Genomic DNA, 25,048 nt, shown 5'->3' with positions numbered 1-25,048 from the left:
TGGTGTCATCACAATCAGCAAACACAGCCAAAGTGATTGAGAGCGGCGAGAATGGCTTAATTTTTCTTCGTTTTGAAGCCTCATTTTATACACTTTAAAGGAACATTAAAATTAGGCAGTGTTGTAAACAACACTCTTCTCTGTGGTGTGCCAAGCGTAGAACACACATTTGTTTTCATTTTACAGGGACTTTAACTTAATGCATATCTAATGGAGAGCACAAATGAGCATTAAGTCAGATGGAGTAAGATTTATATGTTATCTATCAAGTAAAATCTGGAGGTGTAATTGACTACCAGATGGGTGCATTTCTTTTAATCCAATAACCATTGTGTTCAGAGGAATGACCTTGTGGGCGTGCGCTACTTCAGTCATCCAATGACTACCGGAGAAACCGCCAGTCTGCTACAGTGAAGTTCCACACCCTACTTACAATATATTAACACCTCTCTGATGCTGTCAATCACAACTGAGAATGATCATCTTTGTAAAGTCAGAGTTGTTGATACTGTCCTTGCAACGGATCACCATTCCATGGTGAAAAGGGTAATAGAAATTGCGGCCGGATGGTTAGATATGCCAGTGTGTTGAGACAAGTTCAAGATTCTTTATTGTGTTCCCTGAAAGGAACAGGTCTACTAAAGAGGTCGATACCCTTGAATTTGTTTAATCTTGTTAATGGTTTTCATCAGAGCCCCTGATGCACTTAATCAGCAGGCACTGCGGCTATTTAATGCACTTAATTCACTGTAGGAGTGTTGCCCTTGAAGTGCAGTCGACAGCAGATTGACACAATTTAGATTTACTGAATCATTTCACCCATTCTTGAGGAGTGTTCCTACACTGGAAATTCAGTCACTTTTGCAAATGTTCTCCTTCCTAACAGGAAGTGGGGACATTTTCATTCATAAGACTTGGTTTGAGTCGGACAATAGAACAATGGTTCTTTATCCACATCTTATCAATATAGACTAAATACCAGGATGTGCCCCACCTCCTCCACCTCATTTTTTTTTAAAATATTTTTTTTAAACATTCAAGCGTGATTGAGTACACAAACGACTTTGATCTGTGCTTCTCACATACTTCATGCAGCGCAACACATGGGATGTTGTTCGGGCCTCATCACCTATAATCAAATACAGCACGAGTGTGATTGAGCATGATTATTGCTATATAAGCAAATGCACTGCCCACCAAGGTTTTGATTAAAAAAATAACATTGTAAGGGTATTGCTATATACCTTTACTGTATTTTTTTTTTCTTTTGTTTAGCCATACGCAAGCCCTAAGAGAGAGCGTTTTAGGAAAACGCCAAATGGAAAGTGCTAATCAAGGAAAAGGGGAATCATACTCTATGCATGGACTGATAGTGAAATGTACTTTTTCTGTTTTGTCAGCTTTATTTTTAACACAATAACAATATGTATTAAATGAGACAATTCATCTATTGACCTAAATATAATAAAATCTGAGATATATATATATATATATATATATAAAAAAAAAAAAATATTCACCTTGGTCAAAAATATTCAGAAAAATCTTTTCAAGCATGACTTAACCTACACTCTCTGAATATGAACAAACGCAAACAAACAAACAATGAAAATGTTACACGATTCTAAGAATACCTTTGCCAACGTGGACAGGACCCCAATGGTTGACATGCTTTATCTGGTCAAAGTCCACAGGGAAGAGTTTGAACACTCTTGAAGTGTTGAAGTGGCCAGATAACATATTTGGTACCGTGTCCAGAGTGAAATGAATGGATGTACGGTAAATGCTTGATGCTTGATCCATAAGGGACTTCAGCTTCCACAATGTTAACTAGCCCGCAAGCTGTACACGCACACTCAAACACAGACACACACATATCTAGCCTAGCATCATATGGTGTTTATGGGTCGCTGTAATCCGGAGATCCCGTGGGTCGATGAGCAAGTCGCGCAGGACTGTCTGGGAACGATTGACACTCCGATTAATTGATTTTCAGCTAGAAGCCAGCAGGCAGGTAGAGGAGGTGCGAGCGAACCTGATGAGCGGCCGCAATCGAGTAAGGCGGTTGTTTTTTTTTTTTTTCTGGTCTCACACATGAATTTTGTCTGTGTCCACTTGGACATCACCTTTTGTCTATATTTTGTGTTGGACAGACTATAACTTCTACTGATACAATATGATGCACCTTCCACAAAATGGGTTACACATTTTCTAAATCCAGTAGATCTTGTCTGTTAGGTTATTTGGTAGCGGTGCAACGATTAATCGATGGTTAAATATACAACCCCTTTGTTAATAGATTAATCATATAGCGACCTTGTTTAATTTAAAGTTCTCCAAAAATTTAGGATTACAGCCTCTCAACAGTGTACAGTATATACTCCCATAAACGGAGACTGAGTACCTTTGTTTTGAATTAAAAAAAAAATAAAAAAGATAGAAACCAGATTCATTGAATATTAAAATAATTGTTAGTTGCAGCCCTATTATTTGCACCTACCACTAAATTATGAGCATCTAAATACTGTACGGTAATACAGTAATCCCATCAATTTAATGGTGTAAGCAATGCTGAAATGAAGGCGTTCCCTGTCAAATCTGGCCTTTCGCATATTCTCCCATGGACATAAGCCCTTTATTAAGTGAAGCACTCAAGGAAGATGAGACATCCTTGCACTCAAAGTTTGGATGCAGTTAGTTGGCACATTATGTACTAATAATATTCTAAAAAGAGACTTCCCGAAACCTATCAAATGTATTCATTGTGCTCCTGTTTCAAATGGAAAATGTACAGTAAACATTTCTGAAACAGATTGTTTCAATTTTTTATTAAGGTTGTCACACATTTTCTACTCTAATTTGAAAAGCAATCGTCGCCATAGTTATTTACCTTCTTTTGTATCTACTCCACCACTCCCCTTTGCTCTCTGAGCACGTCCACTGTCGAAACGCGTGGATGCCACTTCTTCCTCCAGTGCAGTTAAATTAAGATGAGGCGCTCGTGGGCCACCTCCGAGTCCCTTTTGCGTGCCCGTGGTACTTGCAGATTTTGTTTTTCACGGTGATCCGTAGGTCTCTCCATTTGTGCTTCAGCTCCCTGGCAGTCCGCGTACACCTCCCCACGGCAGTGACATCCTGGGCAATTTTGGCCATTGGCCTTTTGGCAAGAGTCAGCCTTCAGTGCTCCCTGACAAAAAAAAAAAAAAAACTGCATGGTGCCTTTTGACACACAGTACCAACACCTCCACTTCTCCATTTTTATAATTTGGCTTCCTTTTAGACATAATTGCTTTCCCATTCCTATGACTAATTGAGAGCTTTCATACTCAGTCAAGGTGCTTAAGATAAGGTAAAGTAATGCTATTACAAAAACTGATTTGTGACTAGCAATTAATTATCCAAAGAATGAATATATATATATATATATATATATATATATATATATATATATATATATGTATATGTATATGTATATGTATATGTATATGTATATGTATATGTATATGTATATGTATATGTATATATATGTATATATATATGTATGTGTATGACTTATCACCAATCGGCTCCACACAAAATTCTAAACATTGAGTGAATCTTTTTGCCCATCCCTGCGGACACTTCACTCTGGTCAGCCGACATGTCTAATAAATATATTTAACTTAGCTTAACATTTAGATGATGGTTGAATCAACATTGATGTTGTGAGGTTCCAACGTAGATTCAACACTTAAGCCGAACCATATTCCAACATTGATTCACCCATATTTTGCTATCTGGGTATGAATCCCCGCCCGCCACTCCTCCATGTTTGAAACAGCCGTCCCGTGATTTTCAGCATTTCCTCATACTTTGTGTCCGTCGACTGACTCGAGTCGTTTTGCTTTTAGAGGCAGTATTAATACTCGATAATGTCAAATAACACATCGTGAAAGCAAGATTGACGATGGTATCCATACCGATATATATCGCCCACCTCTAACGGTAGGTTGTAAATTGCCCCTAGGTGTGATTGTGACTGTGAATTTTTGTTTGTCTCTGTGATTGGCTGGCAACCAGTTCAGGGTGTACCCCGCCTACTGCCCCGATGACAGCTGGGATAGGCTCCAGCATGCCCGCGACCCTTGTGAGGAGAAGCGGTTCAGATAATGGATGGATGGATAATACCTTGCCAGAAATTGTGATTTTTGTCAGGTTGTCAGTTGAGGACACGCTTGGACGAGATTTTAATTAGAAGACCTTATCCACTTCTTACCCGAACAGACTGCAGTCTAAGTGCAGCCTAACGAGCAAGATGAGTGTGCCTTATTTGCCCTTCCTCCCATTTTGCTTGCTTTGTTGTTCAAGTTCCCTGATGAATCTCAAGCTAAATTGTTTTCTATTTGGACGGCAGTCCAAGGCCGGAATACACACAATGCCCAAGAGGGTGTGTGCGTGTTCTGGACTTATTTCAAAGTTGGTGCCGCTCATTCTGGCACTATTTCTACTTATTTTCTCAGTGTCTGTCCAGGAAGTTGTGTTTGAGGTTCCCAGCGCCAAGCAAGGAGTTGAAAAAAAAAAACAAAAAAAAAAAAACCCATCCCCCCCACTTTTTGCAGTAGCACCACCTGTCAATTAACATGATGACTAAAAAGCCAGACTGGCCTCAATAGGCCATCAGACTTGGAAAATACATAACAAGCTGTTAAGGTAAATTTCTAAATTAACTATTGGATTGTTTCCCCCCAAGGATCTGTTTTAATGCCAGACTACTGAGCTTAATTGTACGGAATATGGCTTCATTTCTCTGGCCTAGGGGTGCCTGTGTACTCTTTGCTGAACGGGCTTGTTTGCTTTTAGCTGTGTAGGCCAAATTCTCTTCATTGGGATTTGAATAGTTGTTTTAGTATTTGTGAGCTTGACGTTCCAGCCCCAAAGGCAAGTCTCCCCGTGCCTGATCTTTGGCTGATCTTGGCATTTCTCATGTTGGCGGGTTCCCTGGAGTGACTTGAACACTTTCGGGGGATATCGAGCCACATCGCCCACTTACCCAGGAATGAGAAACACATGCGCTTCCCATTCCAAGATCCTCTTTTTTTTTTTTTTTTTTTTTTTAAACATATTCCCTTCATCTTGGCATACACTGTTAGATTTTAGAAGTCGTATATTCCAACTCATACCGCACGGTTGAGGTGCTCTCTGTGTGCGATCGGATTCTAGCTGCTATGCTTGAGTCTTGTAGGCATCAGAACAGTGCAAATTTGACTGGCAAGTGTCGAAATTGATCAAGAAGACATATCCAATGTATGTGGACTCTCGCTGATGATGTTTAAATATCCATTCCTACCTCAAATGAATATGCCTTCGCTAACTGTGAGGTTTTTTTTTTATCCGCGCTGAGAACTCATAGAACAAGACACAGGCACATACAATCAACACATGAAACAACATCCATCCCAACTAAGCTGGCTCTTCATCCACTTTGCAAGACTTGAGAATTGGTAAATCTCACTCTGATTCATCCGTGCGTGATCACAGTTGCAGCCGACCAAATTTCAGACGCGCTAGAAATTCATCCAAATGCCGTACGACTGCTCGGCAGCAGCCAATCATTTCTCATTACTCCGCAACACTCCATGACGTGCGACGGCCGACCGGACTTGAAATTGCCCCTCGCTCAAAAGCAAGTCGCTTAACTTGGAATCTGGCTTCCTTCGCGCAGCGTAGGCCCACTTTCACATGTAAAAACGGAGGCCCACAAATTCCTAATTGAAAGTGAATAGAATCACCATAAAGCCTGCGTTGAGCATTTGTCAAAAACTTGCGTGTTTTAGCGCTTCACTACAAAACAGTTCGAGAAGCAGATGTCATTTGACAGTTGCCTCAATGCTTTGCTGATGAGATTGTACAGACAGCAGCTGTCTCTGTGGGCATTTTTTTCTTTTTTTCTTTTTTTTTTTTATGCTTCATATGCAAAGCAATTTAAATCAGGAGCTGTTACACACTTCTGATGGCTGTGAAACCACCCCCGAGCTCACTTTTGTTTGGTGAAAATTCAGACAAAATATTGCTTCTATTTTATTTATTTATTTTTTTGGTCTTAATTAGTCAGTTTAATGGTAGGCCTTCTCTCTGCCTAAAATGTGGAAATCGTTTGAAGCGGAGGTTTACTTCCCATTCGGTTCAAAGTGTCCAAAGTGTGTGCTAGCTGATGAATGTAAAGCAGGCTGTTGGGCAGAAATGCCAAAGACTGATTGACATGCGAGGAAATATTACATTTCTTCCAGATGCTACATCTGATATCACCCTTTTTAGGCAAATGCGGGACAAGTGCTGCATGAAATGCACACACAGGGCTGTTAAAAGTGTGTGTTAATTTCCACCATTTGGGAGTGAAGGTGTTCACCTAACAAGGTGAAATGATGTGGGGGGCCGTGGCGGGGGGGGGGGTCACATGCTATATTGCCACAAGTAAATTTTGCTCTGTAAAGGAAAGTGAAATGCTGTGAGTGCTCTCAAGATAATGGGTGGTGACATCATACAGCAATGGCAGTAAGACATGATTGTAGCATTTCTGCAGTGATTTCATTCATGCTGCTGCCAAGGTGAAAGACGCCATACATCACGCTTTTGCACACCGAGAGCTGGACGGAGGCGATTTTCTTCTAAAATGGCAAGTTTTTTTTTACTTGCCGTTAATGTCTCGCAATTTATAGAGATTATGTGTACCTGTCGACTGAAATAAGACAAGACAAGCTTAGCTTTTTGAGTTATTTAGGGGAGGAAAAAGGCAACAACCAATGAAAATCATGGAGAAATCTGTAAAGCGGAAGTCAACGCAAAACCTTTTTTTCCAATATGTTCTATTCGTCTAAACATGGCATTATGATTAATATTGTATTTGTGGAATGAGTTATTCCGGAAACTGATTTTTTCCTCACTCGAAGGCTTCATTTACTCCACGTCGCTGTGGAGATGCCACCACCCAAGCAACGGTTAAGAACAATCTTGTTCAAATGGTTTAATCTTGGTAAGAAAATGCCAAGTCCGTGAAAAGCCGGGCTCTGATTGGCTGCTGTCACGCACATTTGCGCTGCGATGATGCTCACAGCTTGTCACCGTAATTTCACAATTCTTATATCATGTAATCAATGAGCCATCTTTATATTGCCCTTTGAAAGGTAATTGACCGAGTGGGGGGTATTTTGGGGCTGATGTACTGTATATGCTCCGTGGGGTAGGGGGATTTTTTTTTTTTTTTTTTCCTGCGTCTGTCTCTTTGCGGACCAGTGGATGGGGCCCATTGTTTTAAACTGAGCTGAACATTTTGTACGATGAAAGAGAGGTTTACAAATTGTACGACCATTGCGGCTTTTTAATTTTGAAGCTGCGACGTAAAGCCAGGTCATTGAATGTTGACATCCTTTTAATGTAGCGAAACCAGCAACTGCTTGATGCAGTTAATATCTGTAAGTTGCAAAAGTTGACACTTTAAATTTGTGGCCATTTCACATTATGCATCATTAAGCCACAAGGCTGGCATCATCTCACTCTCGCATCATCATCCAGTTATAATTACTCACACAATTTGTGCCTGGAAATGGTCTCAAGTTAGCTAATGTGAAAATGATTTTGGGCGAGCGTCTCTTGTTTCCAACAGTCATGCTGGCACAGATTCACCTTGCTGTGTTACTAATTATTATAGTAATTAGCGGCAATGGCATTCAGGTAGAAGCTTTCAAGGTGGGAGTTCATAAACTGCTTCCGCTAATTAACGTGAATCCCCAACTTGATGACTGGCCAAAAAATGAATGTTGTCTTAATGTGAACTGTGATAGTGGACTGATCTATCTTGTTCAGGTTGAGTTTGTGTGGCCAAGTTTTTAGTGGTCGCATTTCGCCGGTCCAAATGACATCATCATCTCAAGGACGAGAAGCTCCAATCTTTGGATGAAAAGGATTGTGAAATGGCAGGTGTCACATTAATTTGGAATTGGAACATGGACATTGAGACATCAAGGAAATTACACATTTCTTCTTTAGAGCGACTATTATTTAGCAAGCAATTGATTTGTAGTCATTAGTTTGTGTGTGTGTGTGGGGGGGGGGGGGGGGGGGGGGGGGGCGGCGGGGGTTCAGTCAGTACCAGTGTGCCTCTTAAAAATTTCCCAATGTAAATTACAGCAACAAAGATAAAAATCCCTCCTGGCCACAGGAATATTAATTTCCTTTTGTTTTTGTTCTTTTTTTTGTTTCCATTTGCTATTAAATCCCACATTAGTTCAAACAGTCATATTAGCAAGTCTGTTTGTTGCCCAACGTGGCATCTTACTTGCTCTACTGAATCAGTTAGTCCACAGTGTTTGGAGCTGCAATGACTTATCTGCTCTTGGGACCTGTGGTGAGCCTTGGGGGGTGCGGTGAACTTTCATGCCGTTGCAGCAGCAGCAGCAGCAGAAAAAGCAAAGCGAAAGTTGTGTGCATTTGACTGCCCGCATGAGCATGTGGCTCTGGTTATTATTCAAAGCTAGGGCATCAACAAAAACAAGCCCACTTATTTTATTAGGGTTTTTTTTGTTGTTGCTGGATGCAGTATAATGTACGTGACAAACGTGATGCTCAGTTTGACTTTTTGTATGACATAAGTCACTCCAAGCATATTTAGAATAAACTGATGGCATACTAAGATGCGTCCTGAATTAGCATTGACACTGTATTCTCATATGGAACTGACATCTGAAGCAACCTGAGTGCTGTGTACTATAATGGCATAATAGAATATATTTTAGCAGCTGTCCGTCCAATTTCTTCCGGTTATTCTGAGGTCAGGTTCCAGGGTCAGCAGCCTAAGGAAGGGACAGCCCGGACAGACACCATTGCGGAGGAAACACCTTTCAGCCGATTGTGTCTGTGACCTAGTTCTGTCGGTTATGACTATCAGCATGTGGCCATGGGCAATGGTGGGAACGTGGATCGACCAGCGAATCGAAGATGTCACATTTTGGCTCAGCTCCTTCTTCACCACGATCGGCCGATGTAGAGCCTGCGTGACTGCAGGTGCTGCACCAATCCGCCTGTCAATATCCTTCTCCATTCTTCCCTCACATGTGGGGAAAAAAAATAAATAAATACTTGAACCACCCTCTTCTGGCCGAGGAGGCCCACGGTCTCAGATTTGGTGGTGCAGATTTTCATCCCAACTGCGTCACACTCTGCTGTGAGCTGCTCCAGCGAAAGTTAAAATGCCTCAACCTGATGAAGCCAACGGGACCTCATTGTCTACTAAAAGCAGGGATGCAATACTCAGGCCTCCAAATCAGAACCGGCCTCTGCTGCGCTGAGAATTTCTGTCCATAAAAGACAAAGGCCTTGGCAGAGTCGATTCTTCACCGGAAACAAATGGGATTTACTGCTGGCAATGCGGACCAAATTCTGACACCGGTTGTACAGGGACGGAAAAGCCCATATCAGTGTCCTCTCTCCATGGCCAACTCCAGAGCGGAACAGAGTCTAACCGCTCCCTCTGGGACCAGAGCCCAAGCTGTGTGTCGAGGCAAACCCGACTATATCTAGTTCAAGTAACAATTTCTGTCGTTGGGGATCAGACTGCCAAGGTCAGCACCTTCAGCTGCCTACAGGTCTTGAGCCCATGGGGAAGGGGACCCACATTGTCTCTTTGAGCTGTGCCCTACGTATGCCCCGGCCACAAAGTGCTTGCCATCAACTCACCTCAAGGCCAAACTCCAGAGGGGGACCTTAGTGACCTCAGTCTATGCGAGGGAAAACGTAATCTACTGTAATAGTTATTCCTCAAAGGAGCTTAATCCGATCACTCAACTAAGACCTGTTTGCCCAGGGTTACCCTACCAGGTGTATAAAATCCCTTACGATTTAGCTTCATTGGGACACACAAACCTTTCCACGACGACAAGGAGATGGCTCAATTAAGGGGTAAGTAATCATTCCCCAAATAACATATTTCATTCAATAATGACCTCTGACCTTCTTGTTTGGCAAACACTTGCGGAGTGCGTCGTTGACTTGAGACAAAGAAGTTCCTCTCCTCAAACATACTACACATGTATGTTTTCCTCTCATATGAATAGGAGTTTACTGGCTGCCACTCAATACACTACGTGGTAAATGTACATTATGTTGCGACGATGTCTTTTCCAGTAATTAACACTCCGCAGTGTTAATTTTATGTTTCAGGGATGCTAGTCATTTCATTGTTTTGACACCACATTGAGTTGTCATAGGATATAGCGGTATATTATGATATATAAATTAACATTATTAATATTGTTTGTTCAAAAAAAGCCCCCCCCCCTCGCTAATAAATGCCCTTTTTACTAGCAGTCCTGGTCCTTTGCGGCTGAGGAACCTAACACACTTGTCCACTACATACTTGATGCAATGATATTTTAACTTGACTCCCGGATGTCTAATGCAGGTGAACCGCTCCTGTGGTGGTTGTTAGGCTGTTGTTGTTTTTTTTCCAAGGCTCTCTGGGGTTTCTTGGCTTGTTGTTGAGTGGGATATTATGGAACAAATAGCTCAGTAGTGCAGCAGAGGAGATTGCCCTCAGGGCGACGAAAAGGGGGAAAGCAGTTTGTATGCCGAGACATTACATGCTCTTGATCCATAGGGCCTTTGAACACTTGTTTCTTCCTAAAAATAATAGCAGGTAAAACCCCCAAAATAAAAAAAATAAATAAATAAAGGCACCACGATTCAGTGTTAAAACATTAGATACAATAGTAATTTGCCCGAGTGTCCTGGATTTAACATATAGGAAGATTTTAAGCGCAGCATGGCTCTCCTCCGTCTCAGGCCCAGCACAAAATGCATTTTCTGGTTGGCTCAATCAGCGATGCTGTGGCTTTAATCCTTTGCCCTCGGGGGACAACTGACATGGATGAGAGTAAACTGTTGACATGGAGCTGTCTCCTATGCTCTGTGATCAAAGCCTGCGTGGCCCTCCTGTTTCACAACCTGCCTTCAAATATGCTCCGAGTGCCTGCCGCAGATGCAGCCTCCCTCTCTGTTTCTCTCGCATCATTTTAATCCACCGCGAGTTGATAGATGTGATCACAAAGCGGCTATTTATGACGTTTCCACTGTAGCCTCGATGACCTTCCTTTGAGTACGTTGCATTCGATTTGGAATGCACTCACGTCGTAGTGAATGCCATTTTTGGAGGCATCAATGTGCTGACTTAAAGTGCAAGGGAGAACTTGGCGTGATGCAGCGCTGTTTAATTAATCCCCAGTAATGATGCAACTATTAGTAACAGCCAAGATTATTTGAAGTGGCTGGAGGGGTGAGAGAGTGGGTATGGGTGCTTGGATACACAAGAGATACAAGTCAATGACTTTTCACTCATTGACTTCTTGGTTAAGTTACCGCCATATATTATTGCGGCATGTGTTTTTATTATTATGTGCGATGAAACACACATTATCTGCTAAATTGAACACAATACGTTTTCTAATGGGCTGCTTTCCGATTTCAAGGTATACCGTGGTTTTAAAAAGTCATTTTCATAACCGCAAAAATTTCCCATCAGCGGTATGAGCTGTTTTTAACTCACCAGTGCAGGCAAAATGACACAACGCTCTTTGACAAATTCAAAGTAACATTGATATACTAACAAATCTGCGTCTTGAAATAAATGCTTGCAAGTATCTACGAGTTAGCATATCTACAAACTAGGCACCTTGTTTCCGCTCTGACCTTACTTCACAAATGTTCCTTTATTTCACAAAAGCAGATTTTTTTTTGGGGCGGGTTGATTTTCTTTTTCCCTTTTGTCAATGTTTCTACAGAGTGCGTTCAGTGGAAAAGTTATTTACCTAAATATTTTAAAACAATACAGTTTAGAGCTGTAAAAAACTGTGATGGGAATGCCTCTCGTTTAATAGCCATTTGCTGTTAAGTTTTTCAGCAACATGCAATTTATTTGCTTTGTGAAATCTATTTGTGTATGCAATATTGAATTGCTTCTTGTTTTGCCATTTCTTGTCACACAAGTGCATAAAAACCACTGTAAGAAATAAAAGACAAAATCCAACGAGAGTCAGTTTTTATCCTTAAGTTGGAGTCTTGTGGCTTTGAATGAGAGTTCGCCCACTTGGTGTAACTTAAGTCTATATTCTCGTCGCAAGTTCTTTTAATGCCCTTTGTCGAGGCGGTTGATGTGATGCAGAAAAGCCACAAAAAAGCACGCAGTCCTTTGCTTGCTGAACTGTGGTCTTGAGGGGTACATTGAGGCACCCTATGTCGGAACATGGAAGGTTTGTACGACTTTAGGACCATATTTTTCCCACATATATGTACTGTATGTATGTGGGGGAAAAATATGGTTTTATATAGCTATAGATTTATTTATTTTTTAATTGAAAGGTATGATTCAGTGGCATAAAAATTGTAGAGGTTCCACTATATTCCATATGGAGGAGTGTGTTTGGTTTTTGAAGTCTGGGGCGCCACAAAATCCGTTTGATGGTTGTCAAAGTACAACAAGAAAATGTGTGATTTAATCCTGTGCAGTTGACAGTGTCACTGCTTGTGGCAGCCACACTGAAGCGCATCAGTGGTGCAGTTGAGTTCCAGGCCAGCTGCTGCAGAAATGGATGTAATTGTTGGTAACTGTTGGAGTGCACAACACATCACAGGCTCTGCAGGCTGGCAAATCTTGTTGTCTGCAGGTCTTGATGGTGATGATCATTGCCAGCCGTTCAGGCTTTGTGTCAAACGATGCTTATTGGACTGGAAGTGAAAGGTTTTTGTTGGCACATGTTTCTTGCTATTGCTTCTCAGGATAAGACATTGGGGTGGTAGATACTGCTGGAGTGTATTTTGATCATCTACCTCTGGAGGGGGTAGCGCCACGCTGGGAGTTGCAGCAACTTCAATCTTATAAGATACTTACGCAGTAATATAAAATTCCAAGCGTGGAAATTCTATGAATGTGTCATATTTACAACCCACTGGCCTAGCACAACATTAACATTTGGCAATCTCATTTTGGCAGTTTCCCTAAATGTTCTCTTCTCCTCACAGTTGCATCAGATGGCCAGCCTCACCATGCTGGAGCAAGGCATCATGGGAACACAGGTCTAATGAGGGAGAGGAGGGCAGCTGGGGACTCCTACTGGTCCTACTCAGGTAAATCTCATTTCAGAATCACAGTTGTTTGTCTTTCTCACTTTATTGGTCCCTGTGAGGGAAATTGCATGATTTGTACGAGTGTGGTTTTTTTGCTTTGTTTTTTTTTTTAATGCATTCCATCTCCTCCTGAACTCCCCTATTTTTTAACAGGAAGTCAAAGCCACTACACTAAGATATAACTCTTTAAGATTTATCTGCGTTCCTGGCAATGTTTTCATCAAACACGCACGGCAACAGTTGGCCCAGATGCGAAAACAGCTGTATTTCTTGGCCTCCCTCCTGCTTCTCATTATTGTTAGCATACATGCTTTTAATGCCAAACAAACTGCTTTTGGGAAATCAAGACTTGCCTACTCCATATTTCCCCGCCACTACAAAAAAAACTGCAGCCCAAAGTGACCACTGATGGAAGCACGTTTGAGTCCAGGTAGTTGTTTTTTGTAGAAATTGTACAATGCTACCACAACGGTCGACCACAATCTGTTCAGTGGTCGGCCTTCGATTCGGTCAACCTTTAAAACCATTTCCCATATGTCTGTAGATCTATCCATTTGGAATCATTGATTTCAGAGTCCAAACTACCTGTAAAAATGGTAATCCAACCTTTATTTACTCTACAGGCAATATTAACATTATCAGGCCAAAGTAGGGGGTGGAAACTTATCAAAGATCAAGCCAGTAACTAGGCTTAACATTGCTGAACGGAACTAACGCTCGTGCTTAGTCACCCACATGGCTGCCAGCATTCGTCTCCAACTATCATGACACTAAAACACGAGGCTGGACATAAGTACTTGAGCACTGCAGTAGTATTTCTGCTTTGAAGGTTTCTGCTTAGTTCACTGTAGCATGGATGAAAAACCAAAACAGCCACACACAGATTTAACAGTTTGATGCCGGCTGAAATGAGCGCTCACATTTTAGGATAGTTCAACGCGTGTATGACATTTAAGGCACTTTTTTTTTTTACCCGGGCTTCAAGGTGGCAACGCTCGAAGTTGAAATGTGACTCTGCACATCCTTTAATTTAAAGGACAACAACTGATGTTGAGTTCAAAGGCTTAGAAAAACACCAACAGCATAGATATGAGACTATATTAACAAAAAGTGTCACGGTGCAAACTGTGTGTGTGTGCGTAAACACAGCAACTATTGTTCTTAATTTGTGTCACCATTAGAAACATGCTCCATTCATGACGTGAACTATTTAGAAGTCATCCACCCACCGGTCCCACATTTTTAAGGTTCCTCATGAAACTGTGAAACTGAACATCAGTTAGTGATTGACCTCACTGGTTTACTAGCTTACAAATGCTTGTGCAAGACCATGGACTTTTTTTTTTTTTTTTTTTCCCCTTATACGCCCGGAATACTTGGAATACATTTAATGGCACAGAACACTGCTGCTAAGCACGTTTAGCTTTTTTTTTTCTTTTTTTTTTTTTCCTTTTTCTGCGAAGTACTGCTTCATGTTCAGCCATACACATTTGCAGCGGACACCTGAGGCCTTGTGCAAACAAAGCTGTCCAGCGGGAAATAGAGGTTATGTGCTTTGGTAAAGGGCACCTCACTAGATGGGCCCAGGAGGCGAGAAGCACTCTGTTAAATTGTATTTACAGCTTCCAAGGTCCAAAAACAGCTTACGGAAAAATAACTAACTTGCTCTCGGAACCGAATGCATTTCTGTGTATGATTGGATTGGGGTGGCAGTTTGTATTTGATAAAACAATTGGAGAAGAAGCCTAGGTTCATATGCGGGAAATGGAGCAACGGTGCACGTGTGCTCGGTATGCATGCATGTCTCCTCAGTTACAGGTCTTGGTCTCCCAATTGACCAGCACAGGAAGTGAATGACTATCCAAGCATGTCTGCTACTTCACTCCTTACAATATGTAACGCCTTGGAGGGGGCCGTAATCGCCTGAAACATGACCTTGTTTTTCCGAGCCACCTCCCTTAAGAGTGCGTAAATCATTAAACACAGGATTATTTTAAATCAACTTTAGCTTTTTGTATAGACGTGAGGTGGGTGGGTGTGAAAACAAAAAGCGTGATGATTTAAAGCTTTTTAAATACACGTACAATTATGGAGCATAGATTAGAAGGCTTTGTTTCAATATAACTGACGCGGTAACATCAAATTAATTAGTGGATGACCGCCTCTGTAGGAATTACTGTGTGAAATCACGCATCTCCTCTATAAAAGTTAATGTTATATGCAATAAAATGTCATTAATTTTTAATGATGAGAATAATTTCAGCCCGCCTCAGCTGTGCAGGAACTTCTATATTTGTAGCAGCAGCAACCCCATTTGGCATATTTCAATTGTGTGTGTGTGGATGGTTGATTCTCTGATTTATATTTCAATCCATCTTAATGAAGACCAAATCATGATCGGGAATGATCCTCTTGACACCTTACTGATAACGGAATTGTTTTTTATGCAAATAATTGCGCAATAGGAACAAAGACCATGTTTGTGTGGAATTGTACAGTCCGCTAATCCTCCACCAGTCAGCTGGCTTGACCGCTCGGTCAAAGAAAAGGAAGGCATTGAGGCAGCGTAGAAATGCCCATTGCCTTGAAAAGGTAATTAGCAGCTAAGGCTGTGAATGGAGGACCGACAAGCGTGCCTCAGCAGCTAAATGGTTATTAAGGGCATTTGCTCTGTGCAAGTGAGTGGAAAAAGAAATGCAGACAGCTGGCTGAGCCTGAAGCTGGAAGGTAGTGAGGACAAGACAAGACTTCAACACTGAGCTGTGCACACAAACATGCAGAGGGTCCCACTAGGTTTCACATCCACCATCCTTTGAGCATGTGATAATGAATTAAGACAGCGTCTATTCAAGGATCTAGGGTTGTTTCCAGCAAGATATTATTAAATGTCTTTTCAGCCCGACATCCTCGTCGATATCCAAATATGTCCACGTTGTTGCAGCCGAGCGTGCGAACAGTGTCGACCGCAAGCGCACGTTTGCAGGTGCTACCGGGACGCTGCAATGCAATCATGTATTCAAGCTGAGCTATATAAATAAATACAATGTTCATGGAGGCAAAAAATATCGAGTTATTAAAAGTGATTCCGTCCTCCCTCAGAGAATGAGGCAATGATTGCAATGAGAGCGCTTATCTAACATGTCACTTTCCTGTGTGCATTGGTTATGAACCTTGATGTAAGTAGCCTCAAAACCCACACTATGAAATTTGATTAAAAGTTATTTAAGGCATGTCTGTGTGTGCGGGTGTGCGCACGCGTGTGTGCGAGTGTGGGATAGAAGCATTTTTCATAAGAGGGATGATATCATACTCACCAAAAGACTCCCACAGGAACAAAGCTATGCATCATTTTTTCCTTTTATCTCTGCAGCTTTTACGTCTTCCCTGTTAGTCATTTCTCCCGTCTTTGATTTGTTTAATGTTTCAGCAATGGTTTCATTTTTAACCCTGCACATTTGTTTTATATTATTTACACAAGGACAATGGATTGTTTGCTGTGCCCTTGTGCCTTATTTCCCATGCTGTGGCATTGACCGCAAAATGTATAGCACTGTATGTATACAGTTACTGCTCTTTTGTCAAATTGTGGCCTCCTCTAATAGACACCATGTCCTACTTGAAGAAAAAAATGCAACACGTAAATTCTGCCCTTTTTCCGCCCCTCATGTGTTGGCTTTATTTAACTTTTCTTTGGGCAATGCATAACAGACATACTGTAGCATCTGTAAAATGGATATGTGGTATAATGGAAAGTGCTGCTATATACAGAGTATAGTGGGGCAGGTTAAAAGCAACAACAACATGCTCATAACTTATATTCCATAAATAAAATCCTCAAATAGGTGAATCTGTCAATGCCCAACCACAAATATGCAGTGGCCCACTCTATGTATTATTTTTGAGTTTAATTACATTCATTTTTAAGCATCTTTCGCAATCACAGTTTCCAGTTGCCTCGATTCAACTGTGGGATTGGATTATGTTTTACTGTTGCAGCACAATGCTTTTGTGGTTAACACCAGAGGTGGCATGTCAGTCCATCAGTCACTATTTCATGCTGCTCCAGTCTATACATCGGTGGCAGCGACAGCCAATCAGTGTCGAGAACAAGCTTACTATGTCAAGAAAGCAAGGAAAAAAAAAAAAAAAATTGAGTTGTATACCTTTCAGTCCCACAGACCGCAATGACATTGTCCCATTTTGTTTTTTTTCCCAATCACCGCACTGCATGTATATTTGTTTTTGGGGTTTTTTTTTTGCCGTGTGTGTTAATTAGTACCGGTAAGTAACACCAATTGGCTATCGTCAACGAATTGGATTGGCCTGAAATAATGACGGAAGAATGACTGACGGACTGCCATTCCCACTTCTGGTTAACGCATCTGTCCAAACCTAACCCTGCAGTTGAGTCACTGACTACATTATATGACATTTTGACTGTCCCCTAAATCCAAATCATGTCATCCATAACAGATAGAAGTCACGCATATTGATGCTCAGTAAGATTGTGTTCCTTCAGTGTTCACAACGAGATGAATAAAATAACTATTGATTAAAGCACTCATCTCACTTGTAAATGACTGTGAGCTCAGAGCTGCTTATCCGCCGCGCTCCAAGTGTCAGTATGTTTGCAAAGCATCATTTATAGATGTTTGGATTGAAGCCACTTTGACAAGCTGTTTGGGCTGCTGAGAGTCTGTAATTGTGGGAGACGTGTGGATTCTATTTCCCTTGGTCTGGCTGTTTTATTCCACTTCACTCAGGTAGCTCATGATCATTCGCAATCTTTACACTCATGACTCACATAATGAAGTGAATGCCATTTTCAATCAATCGCAGTGTTGATCCAACTTAATTAGTACTTTAGAGGATACAAAGCAAGATTAGCTAACCTGCTGCTCTCCACTGCCAGGATTGTTTGTTTTGGCTTTGAATGAACCTGCCGTTTCATGGCTGCATCTCATTTGCTTCTTTGCTTTTCTGTGCCAGTCTATTAGATTTGCATCCTGATTTGGATATTTTGATCAAATGATCTCCCACAAAATATCATTTTTTTTCCCCCTTCAAAAAAAAAACCAGCTAGATAGACATTTTAAATGTTTGACAATATAGCATCAATAAACAAAAGTATTCCCGTTGGCATTAATATGTAATACTGTAGCAAAACTTAATATAACATGAATAAAAGGTGCTACTTCCAAACAAAATTGACCTTTGTCCCTGAAAATGTAAACAACAACCTGCATCCAATGTCGAGCACTCCAGGTACATGCCAGGTAGGTTTCCTACTTTTACTAGCCACTTTGTTGGCAAGGGGAAAAAAAGCCAATCTACAACACGAGGCTTTTATTTGATGCCTTGTATCATCACATACATACAAGAAATTGGTGGACAACTCATTTTGAAAACAGAAACCAGTAAATGTTCAACAATTTTTCAATAAATTTGAAAGAAGGGATTGACAACAAAAATGCTTGCAATACGTCTTATTTACTACAACAACTGCAACCACCATTGAAGTGGATCAGTATCAATCAGCATGTGGATAAAGACTGCTTTTGAAAGGTACAGTATGAACAGGTGACATGTATTTGACAATGATGAGCAGAATCGACTCAGTGATTGCCTTCCACTGAGTCCCTTTCTTGTCATATGTATAAGAATGTAAAAACAATTCTGCTCACACTTCCTTGTCAGACACATTTGCGACTGCCTGTCTCTGTTTGAAATTTGGAAATAATGTGGTCGTGCTACTCATTTTGGTTTCAACAGTCTTTCAAACAGACTTTCCAGCAGACTATTTGTTGCTCATTTTCTGTCGTAGCAAACTCGAACCAACTCCATTTAACTGACGAAACGGTGCCTCGGTTGAGAGTAAACTAGCTCGTCTCTATTCGCCTGCCAGGTCTCCAGTGTCATCACTCCACAGAAGCCACTAAGGAGAAAAAATATAGTTTTTCTTTAAAACAAAAAAAAATCACCCAGCCCTAAATTCTCAACTGCGTCATTTCATTTCTTCAACTGCGTCTCTGCCTTTCACATCATTCACTTGAATTTGAACCTTCACATGGCTGGCCGTATGTGAAGCCAACGTACTTAGCCTCTTGTGGTTTGATACCCTCGACAAAGGCAAAAGAGCAATGCCATGTCGCCATGGTGCCCGACAGAGGCATCGCTGCGTTTGGAAGTGAATGCATTGAGAGAAAAATTGCTCCCGGTAGACCCTTGTGTATTTAGTAGCACTTGACTTTAAAGCAAAAGTGACCTACTGTGTGGCATTCTTTACAAGGAACCTGGGAGATGCTCCTCAGGGATAAGGATATCCAGCGTCTAAATATCCTCTGAGTCCATTTTTCTTCTTTTTTTTTTTTATTTATTTTTTTTTTCACAGCATGTCTGACAAGGAAGATAAAGTCAAACGTATATATTAACGTCATCTTCACAAAAGCGACTTTTTATGGAATCCGCAAGGAAGAAAGGGGGGGGAAATACATCAATGTCTCTTGCTGCCATGCAAGGTGTCAACCAGCTCATCAAGGGCAATTACAGCTCGCCTACCTTGTCATTTACGCAGATGACGCATCGTCCGGAGAAAGCTCTGCAGTCAGGACAGACACTTGTACAGGTTTCATACATAGCAATAAGTTTCATTTTTGATTCTGTTCATCATCACCTATTTCCTATTTGTCATTACCTGTACCCTAAAAAAAAAAAGCAAAATGCTTCCGTTAGATGGCGTGTCACTGAGCTAAAGTTTCAGGTATGATTCTGTTTGACCTCCAAGCTATTGCTGCATATTTTGAGGCATTGTTTTCCAAATAATTTTGGTTGAAGTGAAATGAACACATGCAGTCAGATGATGAGTCCTTGCATTAAATATAATAAGTAACATTATGCCATACATAAACAGAAAACCACCACAATGAACAAAAACGGAAGAAACAAATGTGAGGCATATTTTCTTATGAGCAAGTGGAGGTTTTAATTGCCAGCAGCAGTTTATAGAGGCAAAGCCAAAGCCCCTTAATCGAGCACTCGGCGGTTTATTTGAACTTGACCCAGAAACTACAATATACTGCTTATCTCTGTCAACCAGCTCCTGATATTTCCTTCAAAGTAGCAAATGTAAAATGTATATTATTTTGCAGTTTGCCTACCTCTACCTGTTGATGAAATGCTGCAACACATAGCGTCTGTATTTCTTCTACTTTTGCTGATGTGAGTGTTTTTTTTTTTTGTTTTGTTTTTTTCATCAGACTAATTGTATCAGCACATATTCCCAAAGAAAAATGAGAGCTGTGGCAGCACTAATTGTTAAAAATGAATTTAGCGGGGGTCCATGTTGACTCATTATTCATCGTGGTTATTGCTACCCGTTTGGCTCAGCCTACGTGTGCCAGAATGGATCCATTTGTCTCTGTCGGAGATGGGCCCTTGACAGATGTGCCAATATGGCTACCGAAGTTCAGCATTGGGGGGAGAGGCATCTTAATTCTCCATGATGTATCATGCTGGCAGCAAGCAATGAACAGAATTGAGTTCCAAATCATCTTACTTCCCACTGCCTCTGGCAATCTGTTTCCTTTCTCTCGATGAGGTAAATATATTAAGGATGGAAATAAATTAGGGGTTACTGAGCCTTGAGCTGAAAGTGTATCAGTGAGTTTTTATTGAAGTTGATTGCTTGTATTGTCACATTGGCATGCCCTCGTGCCTCAAGGAAACATAAAGCCAGCGCCCAAAGCACACCGTGATGTTTTTGCTTTCCCCATTTAGACCGGATTGATGTGTTGGGCGCACAGGTTTGCTATGTAAACATAATTTAATTCCAGGTATCACATGGTGCCGTTGTGCCTTGAGGATGGGATATTAGGCCTCGTTGGTGGCTCAGGTTCATCTTAATAGATGTGGACAAGCTTTGCCTCCTGGGATTGTAATATAGAGGAAGTGTTAGATTGCCAGTGCACCAGTTTCCTCAGTAATGTGGTTATGGTGATGATCTGGCGAGCGGCTCAGCAAATTTTTAAACTCATAATCATAATAATTTAGTCTGCAACGAGTACATATCAGCCCAGAGGTAGTGTTAACTACAGGGGCCGAGGCTTGGATGGTGGCAAACTGTGACTATGTTGGAAGATGGGCGAGGCCTTGCTTTAATTCCAAAGCAGCGTTTGATGGATGAGACCAAGTTGACATCAAAAAAAAAAAAGTGGAAAACTGGAAAGCCTCGACATGTGCAACTAGAAGCAATTGAATGTATTTAGCACTACATCACTTCCAGTTCATACACATTCCCCGCTTGTTAGGTCGTTTATCCTTCGCTACTATCTGGAGTTTACTGAATTACACTGCTAACTATCGATTTCTGTCTAGATTCTAAATTATTTGGACACTTGCTGTGTAAACATTGGTGTTGGCCATTGTTGTCCCTGCTTAGCTTGCAGAATGACTACAACGCGGAAAAGTAATGGCTTCTGAGGGGTGAACTGAGCTGGGGGAGGGGGGTAAAGTGGAAGCTGTAGTTCTGAGTGGGGCAATAGTATTGATTCAGAGGCAAGTATCCTTGAGTGAAGGTTTTTAGAAGTGTCGATTTTTACCTTACCAATGAGTGACAGAAACCATAGTCAAATTTATAATATTGATTTTATTTTATGAACTGGTTATTGTAATATAAACTCGGATCGTTATTGGGCAGAAATTATCAAACTAATTTGTGCTCTTTGCACTACACAACACCTTATGCCCGGTACTCTCTGAAATTTCAGCAAATAAATTCTCCGTAGCCACATGACAAAATAAGATACCGTAATTCATAATGTATGTACATTTATTAAATGCACGAACAATTATTTTCAAGCGAATGTGCTGTAGCTCACTACATTTAGTGGGTTGTAAAAAGTCCACACATCCCTGTTCGATTTTTTTTTTTTTGTTTGTTTGTTTTTGTTTTTGGGACGGTCGGGGGGGTCTAAAAAATGAGACCAAGATAAATCATTTCAAAGCTGTTTGCTCCATTAATGTTACATATAACCTGAGCAACTAAAATGGGAAGTATTTATTCTTTTAGCGAGGGTAAGTAACAAATAAACAACTGAGATGGTTTCAAGAGTGCAGACTGGGAAATATGTCTGTGTTCAGAATTAATCACATTCAAATTCATGTTAAATTGGAATCAACACACAACGGGCACCATTTAAAGTGCCTCTGATTCATCTCAAATAAAGGTCAGCTATTGTGATAGACTTTTTAAATGTTCATTTTGCTTTCTAGCAGAAGTGTGAAGTGTCATGCAAGCACTGACTAGTATTTGGAGTGGTTCGCCCCCTGTTCCACTTACAGAAAATCAACCCGCGGCCTTTTCTTGATGAACCGTGACGCATTTGTGCCATACATACCTTTTGGAATTTTGGCAAAAAAATGCAACTTTGTTTTCAGTGGCCCATAAAACATTGTCCCTCATGCATTTGTGAGATTATTTGGGTGTTTTGTTTTTTGTAATCTGGCACGGTTTTGAATGTGACAATTTTGAACACTGTAGGTGCTGAGTTATGAGAGTGCCCACACGTCACGGCATTACCTGTTGTTTTATTGTTTTTTTCTTTCACTCAGTTGAGTTGTGTCAGTTATGGGGCATACTGATAGTGCAAAAAAGTTTCAAAATATTTTCTCTTAGTCTCATGTTTGTATACCACAAGAAACAGTCATTTGAACCGATTTTTTTCTATCTACTGCATATACACTTCCCACTATAGAATATGGCATGGTTTTGTCATGAAATACCTCAAAATGATAATAGTTAGCGAATCGCTAGGAAAATCAATAAAGCCATTCGTCAGTGCTCCTTCATAAAGCCCATATGATTCTTTTCTTGCTACACCTCCGCCATTTCAGTCAGTTTGCTGCCTTGTTAACATCGCCAAGCTCATATAATCGCTTAATTTAGTTCACTTACACAGCGGATGTGCATGTGTCTGTATGTAGGCGGTGCAGACGTGTGACCAAGGGAGTCAGTGGAGGAGTTTACAATTCTGTTTTTCATGGAAGTTTTATTTTGAATTTTATGCCCGCATCGTTGAGACTGGCCTACAGCAACTTTAATTATAATATGAATTTAACAGACCGACATTAACTTCACTTTTGAATACATTTTCTCTGTGTGAGCTCCCCTCTCCCTCCTCCCTCCCTCTCTCCCTCTCCATGTTTCCTCCTCATTTATCTTTCTTAATGCTGGCTGCATCTCAATTCTGAGCATTGGATGTGGACGCTATGGGGGTAGTGAAGACGGCAAGACACCAATTGCATTAAGACCTGATTTAAAATGGCCGCTCGAAGCGCTCAGCTCGCTGCTCATCTGGAGCTAGAGTCGTGTATTATCCTCTGGCTCTGGACTAAGTGGGGCTTTTGGGGTACAGCAACACAATGAACTGAACAGGGAACTGTAACACTAACAACAACATGACTTTGATTTGCAGCGCGTTTTGACAGTGCAGGTGATGTAAGGTGAGGCTGAAAAAATGTACGCCTGATAAACTCAAGTCATTGTGCATGAGAGCACCGAGAAAAGTATTCAGTGATAACATACACTTCATATGGAGTTTTGAGCTCTTTTTCAATCCACGACAAAAGATTTCCCTTTAAAATCATCGGTGAAGGTTTTATTTGTCCCCTCTGCAGTGAGCACCATTCAGACAGTGTCCTAAGATAGCCGGAGGCTTTTGTTTATGAAAGAGATTGCTAGGACTAACGGAGCAATTCAGATGCCACACTTTGAACCGTGCCCACTTGACACCTAGCTACGTTGCTTCTGTGCAGTACATGGCAACTCATGTCAATTTTCTTTGTATGCAGTTAGTGTTTTTTTCCCCACATCATTTTATTTTATTTTTTGGAGGAAATCTGGAGGAGACCATTTGTTCCAAGATATATTCGCTTTTAGACCTTTAGGGCTCTGTGGAACGTACATTTAGGGCGAAATGTTGTGGCAGTTGTTTTTTTTTGGGTTGTAGTTTGCCCAAAATATCAGTTTTTGCAAACTCTCATGTTGAAGCTAGTGAAATAAAATGCCAAATAATGATAATGGAAGAAGAGTACATTTTTCAGTCGTGCTGGCTGTGGCTAATGGTCTGCTTAGTGGCGACCTTCTTCTGTGGGAGCACCATAAGAGATAACCTTGTGCCAACCTCTGTCCCCCAGATGACAGCAGAAAGCCTTTCTCTATATACCTCTCCTGCCGGTCTCTAGGATACAGTGAATTCCCTCCGTTTTGGAAATGAGGGCTCCCCTGCAGGTATCCACCGCTGCACTCCGTTTCTAGTGATCAGCTGTATGAGAAAAATGATGACACCATGAAAAGACTAATGCACACAGAGACAGTTTCTGCCGTACATTTCCCTCTGTTAAATCTGCAGTACTTCCAGTGATCAACATTACCTCTCCAACCGGTTATGTGTGGCTTATACATCTGCACTCTCGCGGTGGGGATATTTTTGCCACTTTGAGCAATTTGGCATGGTGGCTCAAGGGATGGCTCTTGGATGATCATTTGCTTCAGACTGGAATAATGAAGGTCTTATTGAAATGACTTTCCTGATGGACGCAAGTTGTGCTACCCAGTACCAGCCTCGCAGCCGTTATGATTCCTTTGTTTTAGCAATTGGTTGTTTAAAAAAATAATAATGCTGTTTTCACCGTCTATTTGACAAATGCAACGGATCTCTTTTAGTGATTGCGGTGTTGTATTGTTTGATTAGATTAGGTTTAGTACAGGTGAAAAATGTTTATAAATATATTCTGTATATTATGTAGTTATGTTCTTTAAGCCGCTACAAAAATAGTCATGAGTCTGAAATATTTCCATGAAAGCAGAAAAAAGGTTAAGAAAGTGACCTTGCCTGAGGAT

The 25,048-nt window shown here is 41.0% G+C and overlaps 1 protein-coding gene across 1 annotated transcript in view; it reads left to right on the top strand.

Moving 5' to 3' along the window:
* LOC147142205 (receptor-type tyrosine-protein phosphatase gamma-like) overlaps positions 1 to 25,048 on the top strand; it is a 104,430-nt gene that overhangs the window by 21,519 nt on the left and 57,863 nt on the right. The window contains exon 2 of the mRNA XM_086040719.1: positions 13,045 to 13,149. Coding sequence (XP_085896845.1) covers positions 13,045 to 13,149 — 105 coding nt within the window. The remainder of the gene's footprint in view (positions 1 to 13,044; positions 13,150 to 25,048) is intronic.

Source organism: Filicampus tigris, chromosome 9 (genome assembly GCF_054856515.1).
Source record: "Filicampus tigris isolate MCC_2025a chromosome 9, RoL_Ftig_1.0, whole genome shotgun sequence".
NCBI lineage: Eukaryota > Metazoa > Chordata > Actinopteri > Syngnathiformes > Syngnathidae > Filicampus > Filicampus tigris.
This window is presented reverse-complemented; position numbering and strand designations above follow the sequence as displayed.